The 17,938-nt window shown below is 42.7% G+C and overlaps 1 protein-coding gene across 2 annotated transcripts in view; it reads right to left on the bottom strand.

Annotated features, from left to right (window-relative positions):
• The window catches only part of LOC128399510 (aldehyde oxidase-like), a 55,310-nt gene that overhangs the window by 18,617 nt on the left and 18,755 nt on the right, over window positions 1-17,938 (bottom strand). For both annotated transcript variants that reach the window (XR_008327233.1, XM_053361052.1), the window contains exons 16-26: window positions 16,548-16,640; window positions 15,349-15,518; window positions 13,973-14,099; window positions 12,438-12,560; window positions 11,772-11,868; window positions 10,760-10,884; window positions 8,527-8,660; window positions 5,286-5,373; window positions 3,504-3,590; window positions 1,891-2,082; window positions 451-678 (exon numbers count right to left, since the gene is read on the bottom strand). Coding sequence is in view for 1 of the 2 variants with exons in the window: in XM_053361052.1 (XP_053217027.1) it covers window positions 451-678; window positions 1,891-2,082; window positions 3,504-3,590; window positions 5,286-5,373; window positions 8,527-8,660; window positions 10,760-10,884; window positions 11,772-11,868; window positions 12,438-12,560; window positions 13,973-14,099; window positions 15,349-15,518; window positions 16,548-16,640 (1,464 nt within the window). In the remaining variant the exon portion in view is untranslated. The remainder of the gene's footprint in view (window positions 1-450; window positions 679-1,890; window positions 2,083-3,503; window positions 3,591-5,285; window positions 5,374-8,526; window positions 8,661-10,759; window positions 10,885-11,771; window positions 11,869-12,437; window positions 12,561-13,972; window positions 14,100-15,348; window positions 15,519-16,547; window positions 16,641-17,938) is intronic.

Raw genomic sequence — 17,938 nt, forward strand, 5'->3', positions numbered from 1 at the left:
GGTTCACCAGCAATGTAAGGATAATGATGATGATGATGTTAGGAAAGTCAAAGTTGCAGTGGGGGAACAATGGAGCTTAGTGGGAATTCCATGCCTGCTTGGGGGTCAGTCGTAACTTGAGAATACACCACTGAAAGCTGCAAAGGAGACGGCATAAATAAAAACCACTCCCATTTATGGCCCTCCTACAGTCAAAGCGCAGTAAAGGATTACAACTGACACTGCTGCCAACCATGGCACACCTATCAGGAGCATGTCTGCCCTTGTAAGGGAGCGTAGCTCAGATTTCAAGTTGTGTGGCCAGGGGCATGCAAGTGGGAACTGCGGTGAAAGGGAGCACTTTTCAAAAACGAAACAGAAAACAGTCAATAATAATAATAAAATAAAATAAAAACAAGAAAGGCAAGTGACTGATGCTTGTCTTCTTGTACAGTGTCCAGAGAAACTGACCTGACCTAGGGAGCGTAAGCCAAATCCAACAGGGAACGTCATGGGAATAATGGCAATCCCTTTTTTCTTCCAGTAATTTTCCTTATTGAATTTATTCACAGCTTCTTTCCTGGTGTGATACATAGACTTCTCCATGCATTCATCCCAGCATCTGAGGAGGTTCTCTGGGTTGAGCTCTTGTTTATAAGCTGTCTGTCCGGTTTCTTTGTACATATTTATTTCTCTAATCTGGAAGACAAGTATCTCAACAAACTGCAATATGGTGCCACATTCATAGCGAGCTTTGGGAGTTAAGATGCATTTACCCAAAGCCAAACCTTATATAGATTTTTCTCAGCCTAGAGGTAGAATTGGGCCTATTTATATTTTACACAAAAGGGACGCGGGTGGCGCTGTGGGTAAAACCACAGTGCCTAGGACTTGCCGATCGTATGGTCGGCGGTTCGAATCCCCGCGGCGGGGTGAGCTCCCGTCGTTCAGTCCCAGCTCCTGCCCACCTAGCAGTTCGAAAGCACCCTTAAGTGCAAATAGATAAATAGGTACTGCTTTATAGCGGGAAGGTAAACGGCGTTCCGTGAGCTGCGCTGGTGCAGGCTCGCCAGAGCAGCAATGTCACACTGGCCACGTGACCCAGAAGTGTCTGCGGACGGCGCTGGCTCCCGGCCTCTAGAGTGAGATGAGCGCACAACCCTAGAGTCTGTCAAGACTGGCCCGTACGGGCAGGGGTACCTTTACCTTTACCTTTTTATATTTTACACACACATCCACATTTGAACTATTACCAGATCATAAAGTATTATTAATGCTAGCATCAATACAAGCAAGTAACAATAATATTCAGGACACCTCAAAAACAGGATTCAGTCACACAAGGGTACTTAATTATATGACCAGGGTCAATATATTTGAGAAAGCAAACTTTTCAAAGTGGGTTTCATCTAGGTCTTATTAATACAGAAACCAAACAAGCCCACTTCTTATGCTACATTACAGCTGAAAGGGTCCCAAAAGTGGGGAGCAGGGAGTTGATAGCCTGCCCACCACTAGAAAGCAAGAGGGCAATTAAACTATTCATGGTACTGAAACCAATGTTAGATGCCAAGTTCTTATTTCCTACTGATGCAGCTACATTTCCTCTCAGCCTAACACTCCTTTCTGATAGGCTTTCTGAAAGTTCAGTCTCCCAAAAGTCCTGTGAAAAGTAACTTACAGTCCCTAGTTTATCTGAAATCTTCAAAAGTTAACACTTTCTCCTCAAAAAGATTTCCTCTGTGTACTCAGGTCTCTTCTTTCTGGGAGTGCATAAGCTACTTACACCCAGCCTTCACTCTCACACCTCTTCCCAGAATGCCCTTTGCAACCAGGTGCACTTTTTCATTCACTCTTAAAATTTCAGATCCATAGGCATGCAATTTCTCTTTCTCCCCGCCCCCAATCTACCTGCTCTGGTAATAATCCACATCTGGCTGCAACGCGTGTTATCCAGGCTTCTGTAATGAGTCCTCCTTGTGGGAAGCCGAAGCCACGGAAAGCAGTGTTGGGTGGCATGTTTGTCTTGCAAGCGCGGGCGTGAGCTCGGATATTGGGAATCTTGTAAGAATTATTCAGTTTCAGCAGCATTATCTCTGAAACCTTCATTAGGGGAACATTAATAGCTGAGCATGAGAATAACAACAGTATGAGAGAACACTGGGCCGTTCACAACATAGGGTGACCTTCTTCTAATACTGGCATTAACCACTCCCACGCCCCTCTCCAGGAACTCCTGAAGCTGTTGCCTCCATTTTTGCGTATTGTTTTGGCAAGGATAACACTAAGAAGCTGGGATGGTTAGTGCTGTGCTGCTACTAGGTCTCTTGCTGAAACAAGTTGAGCAGACGTTAAAATAGGCATGAGGAGAAGGACTGAATACAATGCACAGAAATGAAAATGGGATCAAACAGGCAAGAAAGAAGCTAAGGTTCAGATTCCATGTGCCACAATCAACTGAAGCAAATCAAAGCTAATGGCTACTGCTAAAGGCAGCCAATGTGTTGCCCCCCAGAGGTTGTTTGGTTGCAACACCCACCATCTCCGAGTGTTTACCACAAGGCTGGGGCCGATGGGAGTTGCAGCCCAACAGAATGTTGAGGGCACTGGGTTGGCTTCCCCTGGCCTATTGACACTAGCCTCTTTTCACAAATGGGGGGCAGGGAGAGAACCGGACCGCACCAGCCATGCCCCAATGATGGCACACGTCTCGGGCCATGCCCCTCCACATGCCTTCAGGTGTATGCATGCTGGAGCTTCTGTTATGAAGATCAGATAAGTGTGTGGCTGTAGCTAATGTGTATTCTGGAAAATGCACATTGCCAAAATATCCCAAGTCTGTCTGCACTCAGCTGTTTATGGTGAATGCCATACCATACATTTATTTATACTAAAAAGCTGTTGGGCAAGTTGAATATTTTCACTGGTTTGTATATTTGTGTGTGTATATTTGTTTTGGATTTAATTGTTGACCTTTCTTGTTTTATCTAACCTGATTTCATTGTTGAAACATTGTAAACTGAACTCCTGCAACTGGACGGGTGACAATGTAACATATAGTAACTAGGGGAACAGCGGCTTTTTAAAAATCACCCTACATAAGTAAATCAATTAATCAATTTTTATTACGGTCCAGAGACCCAACAAATCGTTACAAAGCAATGCACAATTCAGACAGCCTACCTCAAGGTTAAACAAGCATTTTGTTCAGACTTAAAGATAGGGATCATTGGTTCTTGCAACCGCTGATAAAAACTTTGCCACTGATAATGTTCTAGCGTTTGTCCGGTCTTCCAATAGGAACCTGACATAGTGAGCCTCTGATTTTCCTGGGAAAGGTACCAGCAAGGGTAATATCAGTAACTAGGGGAACAGCGGCTTTTTAAAAATCACCCTACATAAGTAAATTGCATTCATCCTCATTAAGAGCTGCCTTTTTCCCCACTGTTCTCATAGGAAGGTGGTGTTTTGTTCATTTTCCTATTGTACAACATGAAAAATCATTCCGGTTAAAACATACTCACCAGAACAGAATCATCAGTGGTGCATCCTCCATTCAAGTACAAATTGATATCCAAAGCCATGATTCTGCCATCACTCATGAAGCCAACCTAAATTGGATCAATGAAAGGACAGGCTACTTTGAGCTTAATGCCCAGTACTCTCCACTTATCTGTTATTTAAATGGTACTGCAGCAAAATATAGTCTTTGCGGGGGGTGTTCGGGGTTTTTTGAGGGGGGGCTTGCTGCTCTTTTTTCGTATCTTTATTTTAGATCTTGTGATTTACTTTTGTTGTTTTGTAGCTATGTATTTTTTCATGTTGTAAGCCACCTTGAGCATGGATTGAACTGTGGAAAGGCGGCATACAAATAAAATTATGTATGTACAAACAACCATTCAGTTAAAAGGATAGCTTTCCCTGCAATAAACACAGAAAATGAGGCCAAACCTTTCCCTATTTTCACTGCAATGTTGACCACAGGCAGATCCAGTCATTTCATTATAATTACAGTGCTACCTTGGGTTAAGTACTTAATTCGTTCCGGATGTCCGTTCTTAACCTGAAACTGTTCTTAACCTGAAGCACCACTTTAGCTAATGGGGCCTCCTGCTGCTGCCACGCCGCCAGAGCACGATTTCTGTTCCCATCCTGAAGCAAAGTTCTTAACCCAAGGTAATATTTCTGGGTTAGCGGAGTCTGTAACCTGAAGCGTATGTAACCTGAAGCGTATGTAACCCGAAGTACCACTGTATATCCTTTTGTAAGTTGCTTTGAGAGGTGAGAAGAGGAATATGATGTTTTAAAATAGGGCAATATTTAAAGCATTTACATAGCACTTTATAAAGTTCAGGGTGCTTCAAATACATTGAATGCGTTTGGATGATAAGAATGAGATATGAAACAGCCTTTTGCCAACCCTTCATTGTTGTTGTTGTTGTTTAGTTGTTTAGTTGTGTCCGACTCTTCGTGACCCCATGGACCAGAGCACGCCAGACACTTCTGTCTTCCACTGCCTCCCGCAGTTTGGTCAAACTCATGCTGGTAGCTTCGAGAACACTATCCAACCATCTCGTCCTCTGTCGTCCCCTTCTCCTTGTGTCCTTCATCTTTCCCAACATCAGGGTCTTTTCCAGGGAGTCTTCTCTTCTCATGAGGTGGCCGAAGTATTGGAGCCTCAGCTTCACTATCTGTCCTTCCAGTGAGCAATCAGGGCTGATTTCCTTCAGAATGGAAACCCTTCATAGAAGCCACCAAATAAACCTAGAAGTCTTAGTTATCTTCTTTGCAAACACTCTTTGAACACTCATCATACCATTTCAAAAACTGAAACACAATGGCTTGCTGGGAGCTCCTGAATGTGTGAGCTGAATGTAGCAGCAGCAGAGTCAATCTCTGCCATGTTTGGATACTTCACACATCTCCAATGTGACTATGCTTGTACATGTGCAGTCCCTTCTCCAGGCAACTGACAAGCATGCCTTCGCATTTTCTTGCCTGCATGGGAGAGATGCTATTTGCAGAAGAATGTTGCAAATGAGTGAGGGAACACATGTGGGTAGATACCTTTCCCATAACTGCATTCCTTGAGTGCAACGAAGAATGCCAACAAAGTTTGAAGAGGACTGAAGGACCTCTAGTAATGTGAGCCTGTGACTTTCTACTTTCACAGCTCAGCCTCTGAGGTACCATGCTACATGTGTGGCATTCACAATTGATGCAAGTGCATTGTTCCATGTACACATTTATTTGCAAGATGAGAAGCAGGAAAAAATTCTGACACACAGGTTAATTCTGCTGCTTACTTTATATTTGCCAATGGTTGGGTGACGGCCTCCGGTGATTAACATGTCAGTGCTTCTTTCTAGAACACAGCGAACTGCATGGCCTGTCCTGAAAACAAAAAAAGAGCTAAGTAGAGAGTGACAAAGAGGGCTGCCCCAACCTACTAGGCAATTCAAACTACTGCCTCGGGCGGCAAAACTCAATGAGTGCCACTGCAATACTTATGTAATCATCAAACAGATTTCAGGTTTCTGTAGAATGTGGGAGATATCAGAGGAAAGATGCAAGCAACAGGAGAGAGCTCTTTAAGTTCAAAACAAGCTGTTCACACCAGTGGTGGCTGTGAATGGAAACTGAAGCAGGGAGAGAGAGAGAGACAGCACTTTTTGCACAGATGTGAAAGTGTAATTTGTGATCTTTGAGAAACATGTTTTATTTTCTAAGTTTGGGGGGGGAAAAGGTATTTTATGTAACCAAGCCTAAAACGCCCCTTTGATGCCTACTTCTATGATAATGTAGCTTAACATTTTCTTAGGAGCCCTGCAGATCATATGGCAGACAGACACATGTGATCCATGTTTATTCATCTAGAATAACCAAACCCCTGCTCCATGTTCATAATAACTCCTACCACATAAACTACTACCATGTTGTTGTTGTTTAGTCATTTAGTCATGTCCGACTCCATGGACCAGAGCACGCCAGGCACCTCTGTCCTCCACCACCTCCCGCAGTTTGGTCAAACTCATGCTGGTAACCTCGAAAACACTATCCAACCATCTCGTCCTCTGCCGTCCCCTTCTCCTTGTGCCCTCCATCTTTCCCAGCATCAGTGTCTTCTCCAGTGAGTCTTCTCTTCTCATGAGGTGGCCAAAGTACTGGAGCCTCAGCTTCACGATCTGTCCTTCCAGTGAGCACTCAGGGCTGATTTCCTTAAGAATGGATGCGTTTGATCTCCTTGCAGTCCATGGGGCTCTCAAGAGTCTTCTCCAGCACCATAATTCAAAAGCATCTACTACCATATACTTGAACTATAGGCAATGGATCAAACGGGAAGGGAGCTATACTATCACCAAACTAGTTGTGATGTTAAACATGTTGGGCAGAGCCATACCATATACAGTGGTACCTTGGATTATGAACTTAATTCGTTCCAGAGGTCCGTTCTTAACCTGAAACTGTTCTTAACCTGAGGTACCACTTTAGCTAATGGGGCCTCCTGCCGCCGCTGCCTCGCAATTTCTGTTCTCATCCTGAAGCAAAGTTCTTAACCCGAGGTACTATTTCTGGGTTAGTGGAGTCTGCAACCTGAAGCGTCTGTAACCTGAAGTGTCTGTAACCTGAGGTACCACTGTATTTAAAGAACGTTCAACACACATTTAAAGCACCAAAGAACCCTGGGAAATGAAGTTTCCCCATCACAGAGCTACAACTCTCAGTGCCCTTAGCAAACTACATCTCCCAGGATTCTTTTTGGGGGGGAGCCAAGCGCTTTAAATGGGCACTTTATGTGCTTTTAATGTATGGTGTGGATCGGCCTGCTGCCATCTGTAGGTCCCTTTTCTTTTTGATAGTATCCATTGTGTGTGGAGGTGATTTGGCTTAACCCCTTTCCCTATGGCTTTTTCCACCAGCAGCCCAGCTAATATTTACAGATTTGCACCTCCGGGGAAGAAACAGCAGCTTCACTCCCTGCCAGCTGCTATTTAAAAGGCTGTAGGGACCCCATGACAGACAATGTGTCTAACATTCCATCTAGTTTCGCTCTAAGAAAACCATGTTATTATAGCCTAGAGTGTTCAAGTACTTAACTTTTCAGACTGCTAAGTGTTGTGCTTTTAAGCTACTGTGCTCCTTTGAGGTTGTATTCACTGGAGTCTGTTGCTGTTTTCACTGTGCTGTTCTTTTTAATTTGGCAACGTTCCTATCATATTGTATGACACTGCATTTTTTAAAAAATTGTAAACTGCCCCAGGAACTCTATAGTGCTTCTGGTGTGGAATATAAATGCAGCAAATAAATGCTTCAGTAATTCTTTGGGTGCTTGTCTTTCCAACTTTGAGCATGTTTCAGCATTTTATTCACATGCTACCATCTAAGGAAATAGTTCCAGTACTGATCCCGCGCATACCAAGCGCACATGCACAGAGAATAGCTATTATCATGGCTGAAATCCAGAGGAGACAAAACCTTTAAATTAAATGAGCTGAATAAGTATGGTTTTTTTTAATAAAATGAAAAACTTAATCAGGGAGCAAGCCCCAGTCCCTTAATGTGGCTTCCTTCTCAGTAAACATGAACAGGCTTGCAATGTGAAATCCCAACATTAACTATCATTTATGGTGATGGGAATGGTAGCCCAAAACCTCTGGAAGGCGTCACACTGGCTACCCCTGGCCTATGTAGTTAGCAGCTACAGCAAAAAGTATAAATCCCTTTGTTTAAAAAAAGAATAAGGCCAATTGATCTCACCTTGGTAACACGGCTATATTTTATGAGGTACAAAAAAAGTAATCACAACAAAATCTCTTAACATACACAGCTTTTTGAAATTTAGTTTTATTCTTAGATGAGGATGTCCAGCACCAGTGAAATATATCTCTTCCCACTTAAATCTGCAATGGTGGCTTTGTATCCAAAACACAGCCTTTCTTCAAGATAGGAACCACTTGCACAACAGCCCATTGCTTTGGGCTACAATAGACATCCTCAAAACAAAAAATTTTTTTCCTTCCAGTAGCACCTTAAAGACCAACTAAGTTAGTTCTTGGTATGAGCTTTCGTGTGCATGCACACTTCTTCAGATACGTATCATACCAAGAACTAACTTAGTTGGTCTTTAAGGTGCTACTGCAAGGAAAAAAATTTTTTGTTTTGACTATGGCAGACCAACACGGCTACCTATCTGTAAATAGACATCCTGTCATTATCTATTTCAATGAGTCACAATGCTACTGTCTGAACAGAAGCTCTGTTGGTCTCAGCACAGCATGGCAAACCATATACACCTCCTCTACATTTGCCAAGAGTTTTATGACAATTCCTTCCTGGTATTTAAATCCATCCAATACTACTTTAAGTATCAAAATAGATACGTTCAATTTCTAAAAGCTTGTTGACTGTGTTCCAATTAGCATCTGAAAATGGGATGGATGTTTCACCCGCCTTATTCATTATTTCATTTCCCATCCCCTCCAATTCCACTGCTTTGACAGACAACTTCATGAGCTATCGTATATATACACACACATACACACTTACTTCTTAGCTGCCACAGCAACAACACATGCCAGAAGACTTGTTTTCAACAGTTTTCCACCAAAAGCCCCTCCGATTCGTTTCACATGACACATGATCCTGTTGCTTGAGATGCCTAAACAGGAGGCCACCATCTCCTGCACAAAACCAAATATTTTATTATGCCGGTACAATCAGAGGTGTCTCAAATTCGGGATAACACATAGGTTAAAAAAGTAAAAGGGGGAAAAAAAACCCTTTCTAAAACTTGGACCAACAGAAATACTTCAGAGGCTGGTTGTTGTTTTTCTCCTAAATCTTCTCCAAAAGTAGCTGAACATTAGCAGAATCAGGTAAGGCACCAGCTTTGGTATAAATGCAAATTAATCATAGCTGAAGGCTTATGTGAGTCTATTGTTTCCTACTTGCGGAAAGCAATTTACCAACCATGATCCAGAGGTCCCTGAGCTTTTAAGAGTTAAAGTTTAAGAGGAAAGTTTTGGGGCTTGTTTGGAAGTCAATAAATTGCTGTGGGTGCCACAAAATACCCATTTCACAGAAGAAAAACACCCTCAAAGGCAAAGAACACCCTCAAAGGCAAAACAACTACCCGTCCAATAAAACATAGACAAAAGAAGGAGCAAGCAGGCAACCAACAGTTCCTTCCCGCCAACAAAAACACGCCTCAACCCCTCAATCAAACAATACAGTAGTAAATAAATTGGGATGGTCAGGAGGCCTTAGAAGGTGCCAAGGAGGATGTCTGAGGATGATATGGTGGCCATGGGCACCACAATGGGGGCCTCAACAGTAACTCTTTGAACCACCATGGAAAGTAAAAAGGTAAAGGGACCCCTGACCATTAGGTCCAGTCGTGACCGGCTCTGGGGTTGTGGTGCTCATCTCATTTCATTGGCCGTGGGAGCCGGCGTACAGCTTCCAGGTCATGTGGCCAGCATGACTAAGCCGCTTCTGGCAAACCAGAGCAGCGCACGGAAATGCCGTTTACCTTCCCGCCGGAGGGGTACCTATTTATCTACTTGCACTTTGAGGTGCTTTCGAACTGCTAGGTTGGCAGGAGCAGGGACCGAGCAACCAGAGCTCACTCCGTCATGGGGATTCGAACTGCCAACCTTCTGATCAGCAAGTCCTAGGCTCTGTGGTTTAACCCACAGTGCCACCCATGTCCCCACCATGGAAAGTAGGCCAGTGTGAGGCAGGAGGGGGGCTGAGGGTGAGTGCGAGAGGCTTGCCTAAAGCTACAAAGCGAGTTCATGAGTAAGGTAAGTCCTGAGCAGGCTCACAGCTTGTTCTCGTAAGCACTACTCTGTGCTGCAGAATAGCTAAGCTCAGTGACACAGATAAAATGTCAAATCCTTAAGCTCAGACCTCCAATATCTTTAATCGTCTTCAGATGCCAATCTTAACTGCGGAAGGGGGGGGGGCAGGAAGATGAAAGCTATTCAGGCTTAGCCTTTTGCAACTCTCCAGGGGCAAAAGGTGTTGCGGAGTAATGGGGCACTATCAAGTATGCTGTTCTCGATTCCAGCCTTGATCTGATTTGATCCTTTAGGGTTTCATGATGAAAAAAGCAGTGGCACAACAGCGTTTTCTTTGCTGCTTTAGAATGGTGATGCAGAAATTGCTCTTCCTTCACAAAATGTTAGAAGCCCAGAACCAGGTGTAAGAAAGAGCCCATTCTGGCCTCGGTCCAGTATATCTGAAGGAGCGTCTCCACCCCCATCGTTCTACCCGGACACTGAGGTCCAGCGCCGAGGGCCTTCTGGCGGTTCCCTCCCTGTGAGAAGTGAGGTTACAGGGAACCAGGCAGAGGGCCTTCTCGGTAGTGGCACCCGCCCTGTGGAACGCCCTCCCACCAGATGTTAAAGAGAATAACAACTACCAGACTTTTAGAAGACATCTGAAGGCAGCCCTGTTTAGGGAAGCTTTTAATGTTTGATGTATTACAGTATTTTAATATTTTTTTGGGAAGCCGCCCAGAGTGGCTGGGGAAGCCCAGCCAGATGGGCGGGGTATAAATAATAAATTATTATTATTATTATTATTATTATTATTATTATTATTATTATTCTGCAGTTAATCTCCAGGATAGCATCCTGATTTCCAGGTAGCAGCAAAATATCAGTGGGAGCCCATAAGAGAGGAAGTGATATGCTGAGCCCAATAAACGTAGGGCTTTAAGACACAGAGAAAGTGGCTGTCACTTGTGCAACATGTTATGAGATAGCTTCTTAACCTGTACAAATGCTGGATGCTGGGTGGACACAAACAAGTTCATTTCTTTATCCTCTCCTGTTGGAACAGCAAGAATGCTCTGAGTTTCCATATAAAAGTGCTCCTGTCCGCCAACATGGATCTCGCCTGTTTCAAAAAGAGAACATCTTAAATCAGTACATCCAAAAGTGTGCAGACTGGCTTTCTTGAGACTGGAAAGAAAGTGGATGAAAAGCCACACTGCATTGTGCATAACTGTAGACAAATGTTCATTTTTGCAATCTTAGAAATGCCAAGCCTCAAACCGCCTAGTATAATAAAGGGAACGAGTAAGAAAGGATGCAGATGTTGCACTTCTCTATGGCAGAAATTATGAGGCACAACTAATCAGGTGTGCCTTTAAAAGTCTGCCTGTATGCAGAAGTTACGAATTATTGCCTGTGTGAGAATTGGGGTTAAGCACCTGCATTCCGACAAGGTATATATTCAAATCGAACAAATAGCTGTTTCTGACATTGTACGGTGCATTAACTACAGTGGTACCTCGGGTTAAGTACTTAATTCGTTTCGGAGGTCCGTACTTAACCTGAAACTGTTCTTAACCTGAAGCACCACTTTAGCTAATGGGGCCTCCTGCTGCCGCCGGGCCGCCGGAGCCCGATTTCTGTTCTTATCCTGAAGCAAAGTTCTTAACCTGAAGCACTATTTCTGGCTTAGTGGAGTGTGTAACCTGAAGCATATGTAACCCGAGGTACCACTGTATATTCGCAAGTTTGGGAGGCATGGATTTGTATTGTGTTCAGTCCAAGTGCACTGACGAGTGGGGTGTAAATCAGGTACAAAGAGACTTTAGATTTCCAGGTGTTGCTGAACTTCCAGCTCCCATCATCACTGGCAGCGCTTGCTGTGGCTGATAGAAGTCTCAGTTCAGCAACATTTGGAGGGCCAAATGTTCCCCACACCTGCTGCAAATGGTGGGGTGTCTGTTCTGTGGCTTTCACGGTAAGGTTTTGAATCAGCAGGCTGTGATTTACCTTCAAGTACATGGTCGACAACTTTAAATGCTTCCTCCACATTTCCTCGTTCCAGTTTTCTCTGTGGTTCAAAGAATGAATTGTGCTCTATTGCCTCCTGCAGCAACAGAAGAGACATACACCTAAGCTCAGAACCCTACCTGTTTATTTTGAACAAACTGCCAGCACCCCTTGAGGGAAAGCCATGATATTTAAACTTTTATGCATTGTGAATATTTAATATAGACATGCCCAAATACACAATTTACAGGGCAGGCTATGGAGCAGTAAAATCAGAAGCAACAAGTATTGTGACACCAGAAAGATTAACTAAGTCAATTATGGCATAAGCTTTTGTTTCCTAGAGTCTGCTCCATAAAATTCAATAAAGCTTAGGGCACAATAAGCTTATACCATAATAAGAAGTCTCGGTTTTTAAAGTGCCACAGGACTCTTTGGTTCTTCTGTTATAACAAACTGACTGCCAATATGGAAATTAGTAAAATCCGAATATCTGGTTGTAAGCCTACTTAGCCCAACAATGGGACTAGATTATTTTAAATCAATGTAATTTGATTTAACTGGGTTGTGGACTGAATCAGACACCTGGAATTTTAATAGAAATAACTAGTAGTACAAATAAATAGCTTTTATCACAGCAGCAGTTAAGAAAAGGCTGTTCTTTACCTCAATGGTCAGGATCACAGGTTCTTGAAGTTCATACTGTATTTTCACTTTTGCAGCTGCTTGTTTAGCATGAACATCTGAATCTGCTACCACTGCACAGACAATCTGACCCACACAAGTCACCTGAAAACCAGAGAAAACCAGTGTCTTAACTTTTGGACACACATATTCCACGGAAAGCTGATGAAACTGCAGTAAGCCCACAATTTACACACATTTAACTAGTGTGCCTTCAGCTTTACGCATGTGGTAATTTTAAAAATAAAAAGGGGGCAAAATTCTGGGGGAAATGACTTTGGCGATCCACCTGCCATTGAACCCAGGTGGAATCCACACACACATAAAAACCATTCTGAAAATGCTTTTTAAAAAAGCGTTTTTAAAAATATATTGATTTTTCCATAATGCTCACCATCGCCATCTAGTGTCACATTGTATATTGCACTTAAAAGTTTTATTTGCAGCTGTATAGCTGAGTCCCCCAGCATGTTAGACTATACATGATTTTGGTTTTAGTAGTTATCCCCAGAATTTAACCCCTGTGTAAATAGTGGGCTTACTCTACATACATATACAAAGTTATCTCTTTTTTATATAAAAAAGTGTGTATCCTAAACCTCAGCACAAATATATATGTTGCTTCAATATTGGCTCCACACTGATGCACAACTAACTTGTATAATTAACGGAGCAAGTCAGTGGTTTGCTGGTTGCATACTGGTGCACAAACCAAACTGTGGGATCTGCATAATTTCAGGAGCTAGTTGAAAGCTGCACTTTTCCCCTGGAAAAGTGGCAGACGAAGGTGATTGACTATATGGGACTGGCTGAGATGACGGGCAGAATCCGTGACCAAGGAAAAGAGACGGTGGAAGAAGATTGGAAAAAATTTAAACTTTATCTTAAGAACTGTTGTAAAATTAAGGAGTGCTAAAATGCCATGGGTAATGTAAAATAGACTTGCAGTGGTAAATGATTGGGTAAGAGAAAAACGATTAAAGAAAGTGAACTATAAGTAATTGAGATCAGGGGTTGCTGAAAAAGTTGAAATAGGGATGCAGGAAAGGGAGGCATGGGGAAGTCACTGAAATTTGGCTTAAGAAAAAGAGGTTATGAAGTTATACGTGTTTATATGTTTGTTTGTTTATGTATTGTGTGATGTGATGTGTCTTATTTTATGTTGGAAAACTAATAAAAAAATTTATATATAAAAAAAGAAAGCTGCACTTTTCCCAATTGTCCCACACTTTACTTTCATTAGCCAGGCATGAACTGAGAGACAGTGTGAAAAAGTACTCTGTGAATGAAGCCCAGTCAAGAAACTGTCACACACTGTCCCTGGCAGGGGAATATTAGAGAGATAAAAAGTGAGACAAATCAGTGAACACTTAAATAATAATGCAACAGAAACAAATATTCAAACAAAAAACAAAGTATATATACAATGGAGAATGAGTCAATTCTTATTTAGATTAACAAAATTAAAATAAATAGTTTAAATAACTATGAACTGTTGATGATTAAACGTGGCATACCTTTTCTCTGGCAAACACAATATCTGGGACATCATAGTTGTAGAACTCATTAGTCGCTGGGACATCCTGAACAAAAATGATATCAACTACCCCTGACACCTTGAGAGCTTCTGAAGAATCAATAGATCTGCAAGAAGTAGTGCAAGCAAGTTAACTAACAATAAGAGCAGAAACAATTATTCATAGGTTGCTGGGACAAGGGCGGGGAGAAAAGGAGGTATGTGGCAGAATGAGGATGAGATGTGCCAAGGGGACATTGGGCTGGCAAAGACTAAAGGGGCTATGGGACTGGGGTGGGGAAGCAGTGGGATATGTCGCTTCGACACTGAAATGGAGACGGGGCTGGGAAGGAAACTGGGGGGGGGCAGGGAAGGGAAGGGGGTGAAGACCTTCACTGGCTCACAGTACGTTTCTGAGCACAATTCAAAGTGTTGGTGCTGACCTTTAAAGCCCGAAATGGCCTCGGTCCAGTATACCTGAAGGAGCGTCTCCACCTCCATTGTTCTGCCTGGACACTGAGGTCCAGCGCCAAGGGCCTTCTGGTGGTTCCCTCGCTGCGAGAAGCCAAGTTACAGGGAACCAGGCAGAGGGCCTTCTCGGTAGTGGCACCCGCCCTGTGGAACGCCCTCCCACCAGATGTCAAAGAGAAAAATAACTACCAAACTTTTAGAAGACATCTAAAGGCAGCCCTGTTTAGGGAAGCTTTTAATGCTTAATAGGTTATTGTATTTTAGTGTTTTGTTGGAAGCCGCCCAGAGTGGCTGGGGAAACCCAGCCAGATGGGCGGGGTATAAATAAATAAATAAATAAATTATTATTATTATTATTATTATTATTATTATTATTATTATTACTACTAGTAGTAGTCTGTACCTCCCTCATATTTGGGTTACATGCAGCTATTACATGCCACATCATGCTTATTTTGTATTGTTTTTACAGTGTTTTTCGTTATATTGTACTTGAATTTATTGTTATGCACCACAACTTCTTATCTTATAAGATCAGGTGGCATATTGTTGTTGTTTAGCCGTCTTAGTTGTGTTCGGCTCTCCGTGACCCCATGAACCAGAGCATGCCTTGGAAACTCTCACTTTCTTCTCAAAGCTTCTCCTTTTTTATGTCCATGGAGTTTTCTTGGCAAAATACTGGAGTGGTTTGCCAGTTCCTTCTCCAGGTGGATCACATTTAGTCTTAACTCTGGGCTATGACCTGTCCGTCTTGGGTGTCCCTGCACGGCATAGCTCTTAGCTTCTTGGGGTTATTAAAGCCCCTTCGCCACAACAAGGCAGTGATCCATGAAGGGGCAGGTGGCACACACACACACACACATACACACACAAAATATATATAGTTTTCTATATTGCGGCACATACACAATCTTTGCATGGGGTTTAGAACTGGTTACTAAAGCCAAGAAGAGTTCTTCATCAACGGTGCGAATGTCATCACAATAAATAGCTTCCCCTGTGGCATGTTTAGTACCGGCCTGGTGCATGACTGGACGTCCTACGGGATCTTGAGGAAGCTGTCCTGGCTCCACATCCTTTTTAATTAAAAGAAAGAAAGAAAAGGAAACCACAAATCAACTACAAAAAAGTCAAGATGACCCTTTGCTTTAACTTCTTTTCTTTTTAATGCAAACTATTTCTCCTTTCGACAATCCACCCCCCACCCCCCAAATTGGAATCACAATGAGATAAACTGCATCCTAAACTGTAAGGAAGAGAAATAAGGGCTTATCCACATTATGTTTTAGTTCAACTCTTTCAGTCAAGCTAGTGCCAAACTTTTACCTAATACTTTTACTATAACATGCAAGTGAACGAGACTTCTACCTAGCATGAAAGCAGACTGTGTTTCCCTTAGCTTCCGTAGTCCTTCAATGTATAGACTAAAAAAGCTGAAATCAATGACTCTCTGGAACACCTCTCATTCCACCTTGGAAATAGCTCACTAATCTATTTTTTTTTAAAATAAATTTTATTAGTTTTCATCCAGTTATACATTTTATCCCGAATACAACAAATTATGACTGTTTTGGACTTCCTTCAGCGTCTCTGACAATCATCCATATTTATACCTTTAATACACATTCCCTTCTTTCGTATTGCCATTGTTCCTCCTTACTCCCATTATTTCTGATAAACAATACTTATTTATTTTTTACAGTGCCTCTTGAAATCCCACTAGCGTTGTATTTACACCACATATGTTTTTCAGATAATCCACAAATTTTCCCCAGTCCTCGATGAACTTTTGGTTTTTAGTATATCTAATTTTCCCAGTTAATTTATCCAGTTCCGCATAGTCTATCAATTTTGATCACCATTCTTCTATCGTCGGTATCTCCTCTTGTTTCCACTTCTGGGCCAACAGGATTCTAATAGCTCACTAATCTAACAAAGTTCACTGATCTGACAAAGAAAGCTAAGATAATGATTGAATTCTAAGCAGGCAGCAATAGCTTAACACTTAGAGAAGTCAAAGCCTGATATTACAAAACCCCTCAAAATCACAGTTTTCCAATAATGTGTTTTGTGTAATAGGGTAGTACTAAAGTAATTCTGCTCACCTGATACTTTTGCATGCTCTGTGGCATTTTTGTATGCAAACTTTCAAGGGCACTTGCATAATTATCTGGGATATCAGGATACTGAGTAGGATACTGTAAGAAGATGATTTGTCACATTTTATAAAAAGGAAACATTTAATTAAAACACAATTCTAAAGTTAACATGCACACAGGCACACACCTCCCCATACACAATAACAGTGGTACCTCGGGTTACATACGCTTCAGGTTACAGACTCTGCTAACCCAGAAATAGTACCTCGGGTTAAGATCTTTGCTTCTGGATGAGAACAGAAATTGTGCTCCGGCGGCGCAGCAGCAGCAGGAGGCCCCATTAGCTAAAGTGGTGCTTCAGGTTAAGAAGAGTTTCAGGTTAAGAACGGATCTCTGGAATGAATTAAGTACTTAACCCAAGATACCACTGTAAATGTAATTCAGTTAAATAAGTTTTTGAATGTTTAAAAATAAACTATACCATGCTCCTTGCGAAAAGGGACAAAATCCAAAAATAAGGATATGTGCAAGCATGTGTGGAAGAATAGTGGGTCTCCTCTTTTTATAGGCACCTCATGGTTCACTGTGAGAAGAGGATGTCAGACTTAGAGGGACCTTTGGTCTGATCTAGTAGCAGAGCCATAGAGACGTAACCTGGGGCAAAACATAGTCTCAAGACTTCCCCTTCCTCCAAATGCTATCAGGAGCAAATGCAGCATGGGGAGACTTCCGGGTTAGCGCCAATGGCTAATGGCGGATTCCCTCCGAGCTCCGGAGGGAATCGGCTCCACAGGATTAGGGTCGTACCGCTGCGGCGACGCGGAGACCCTTAAAAATCACAGGCGGAGAAGCCTGTGAACCTGGTGACTCGCCGGGCACCATTTGCACCCCCCCGACCTGCGAAGGAGCCTTTTTAAAGGCTCCGGAACGGGGGACGGGGTGAGCGGCGCGGTGCTGTGAGTCGTCTGCTTCTCCTGTGGAGTGAAGCCGTGCTGCCATGGCCAGAGAGCGCTGACTTCTTCTTGTGATTTGGACTCCAAAATAACAACCCGTGAGTAGTACGGAAATTGGATTTTTAAAGAAATTTTTTTGATGAATTAGGTACGATCGGGGGAGGTGTAAACAGGAAGTCAGCCTCCTCCTCCTGTAAATAATCTAAAGCAAGGACCTGCTAACTAAGGTCGAGAGAATGTTTTCTTTTATCATTTGGCAAAAGACATTAATTTCACGATTTGGCACTAGAAGAAATCTTACTGGAGGATAAGAGCTAATTTTGGGAGTTGAAGTGCCACCCCCCCGGACCCGGGAGTGATCCGCGAGAGAGCCTGTTGAAGGTATTGGAAGAGTTTGACAGCTGTCAAATTAGCTGTCAGACGGAAAGAGAGAACTTTGTTTCT

The sequence above is a fragment of the Podarcis raffonei genome, chromosome 1, assembly GCF_027172205.1.
Source record: "Podarcis raffonei isolate rPodRaf1 chromosome 1, rPodRaf1.pri, whole genome shotgun sequence".
In the NCBI taxonomy this organism is placed as follows: domain Eukaryota; kingdom Metazoa; phylum Chordata; class Lepidosauria; order Squamata; family Lacertidae; genus Podarcis; species Podarcis raffonei.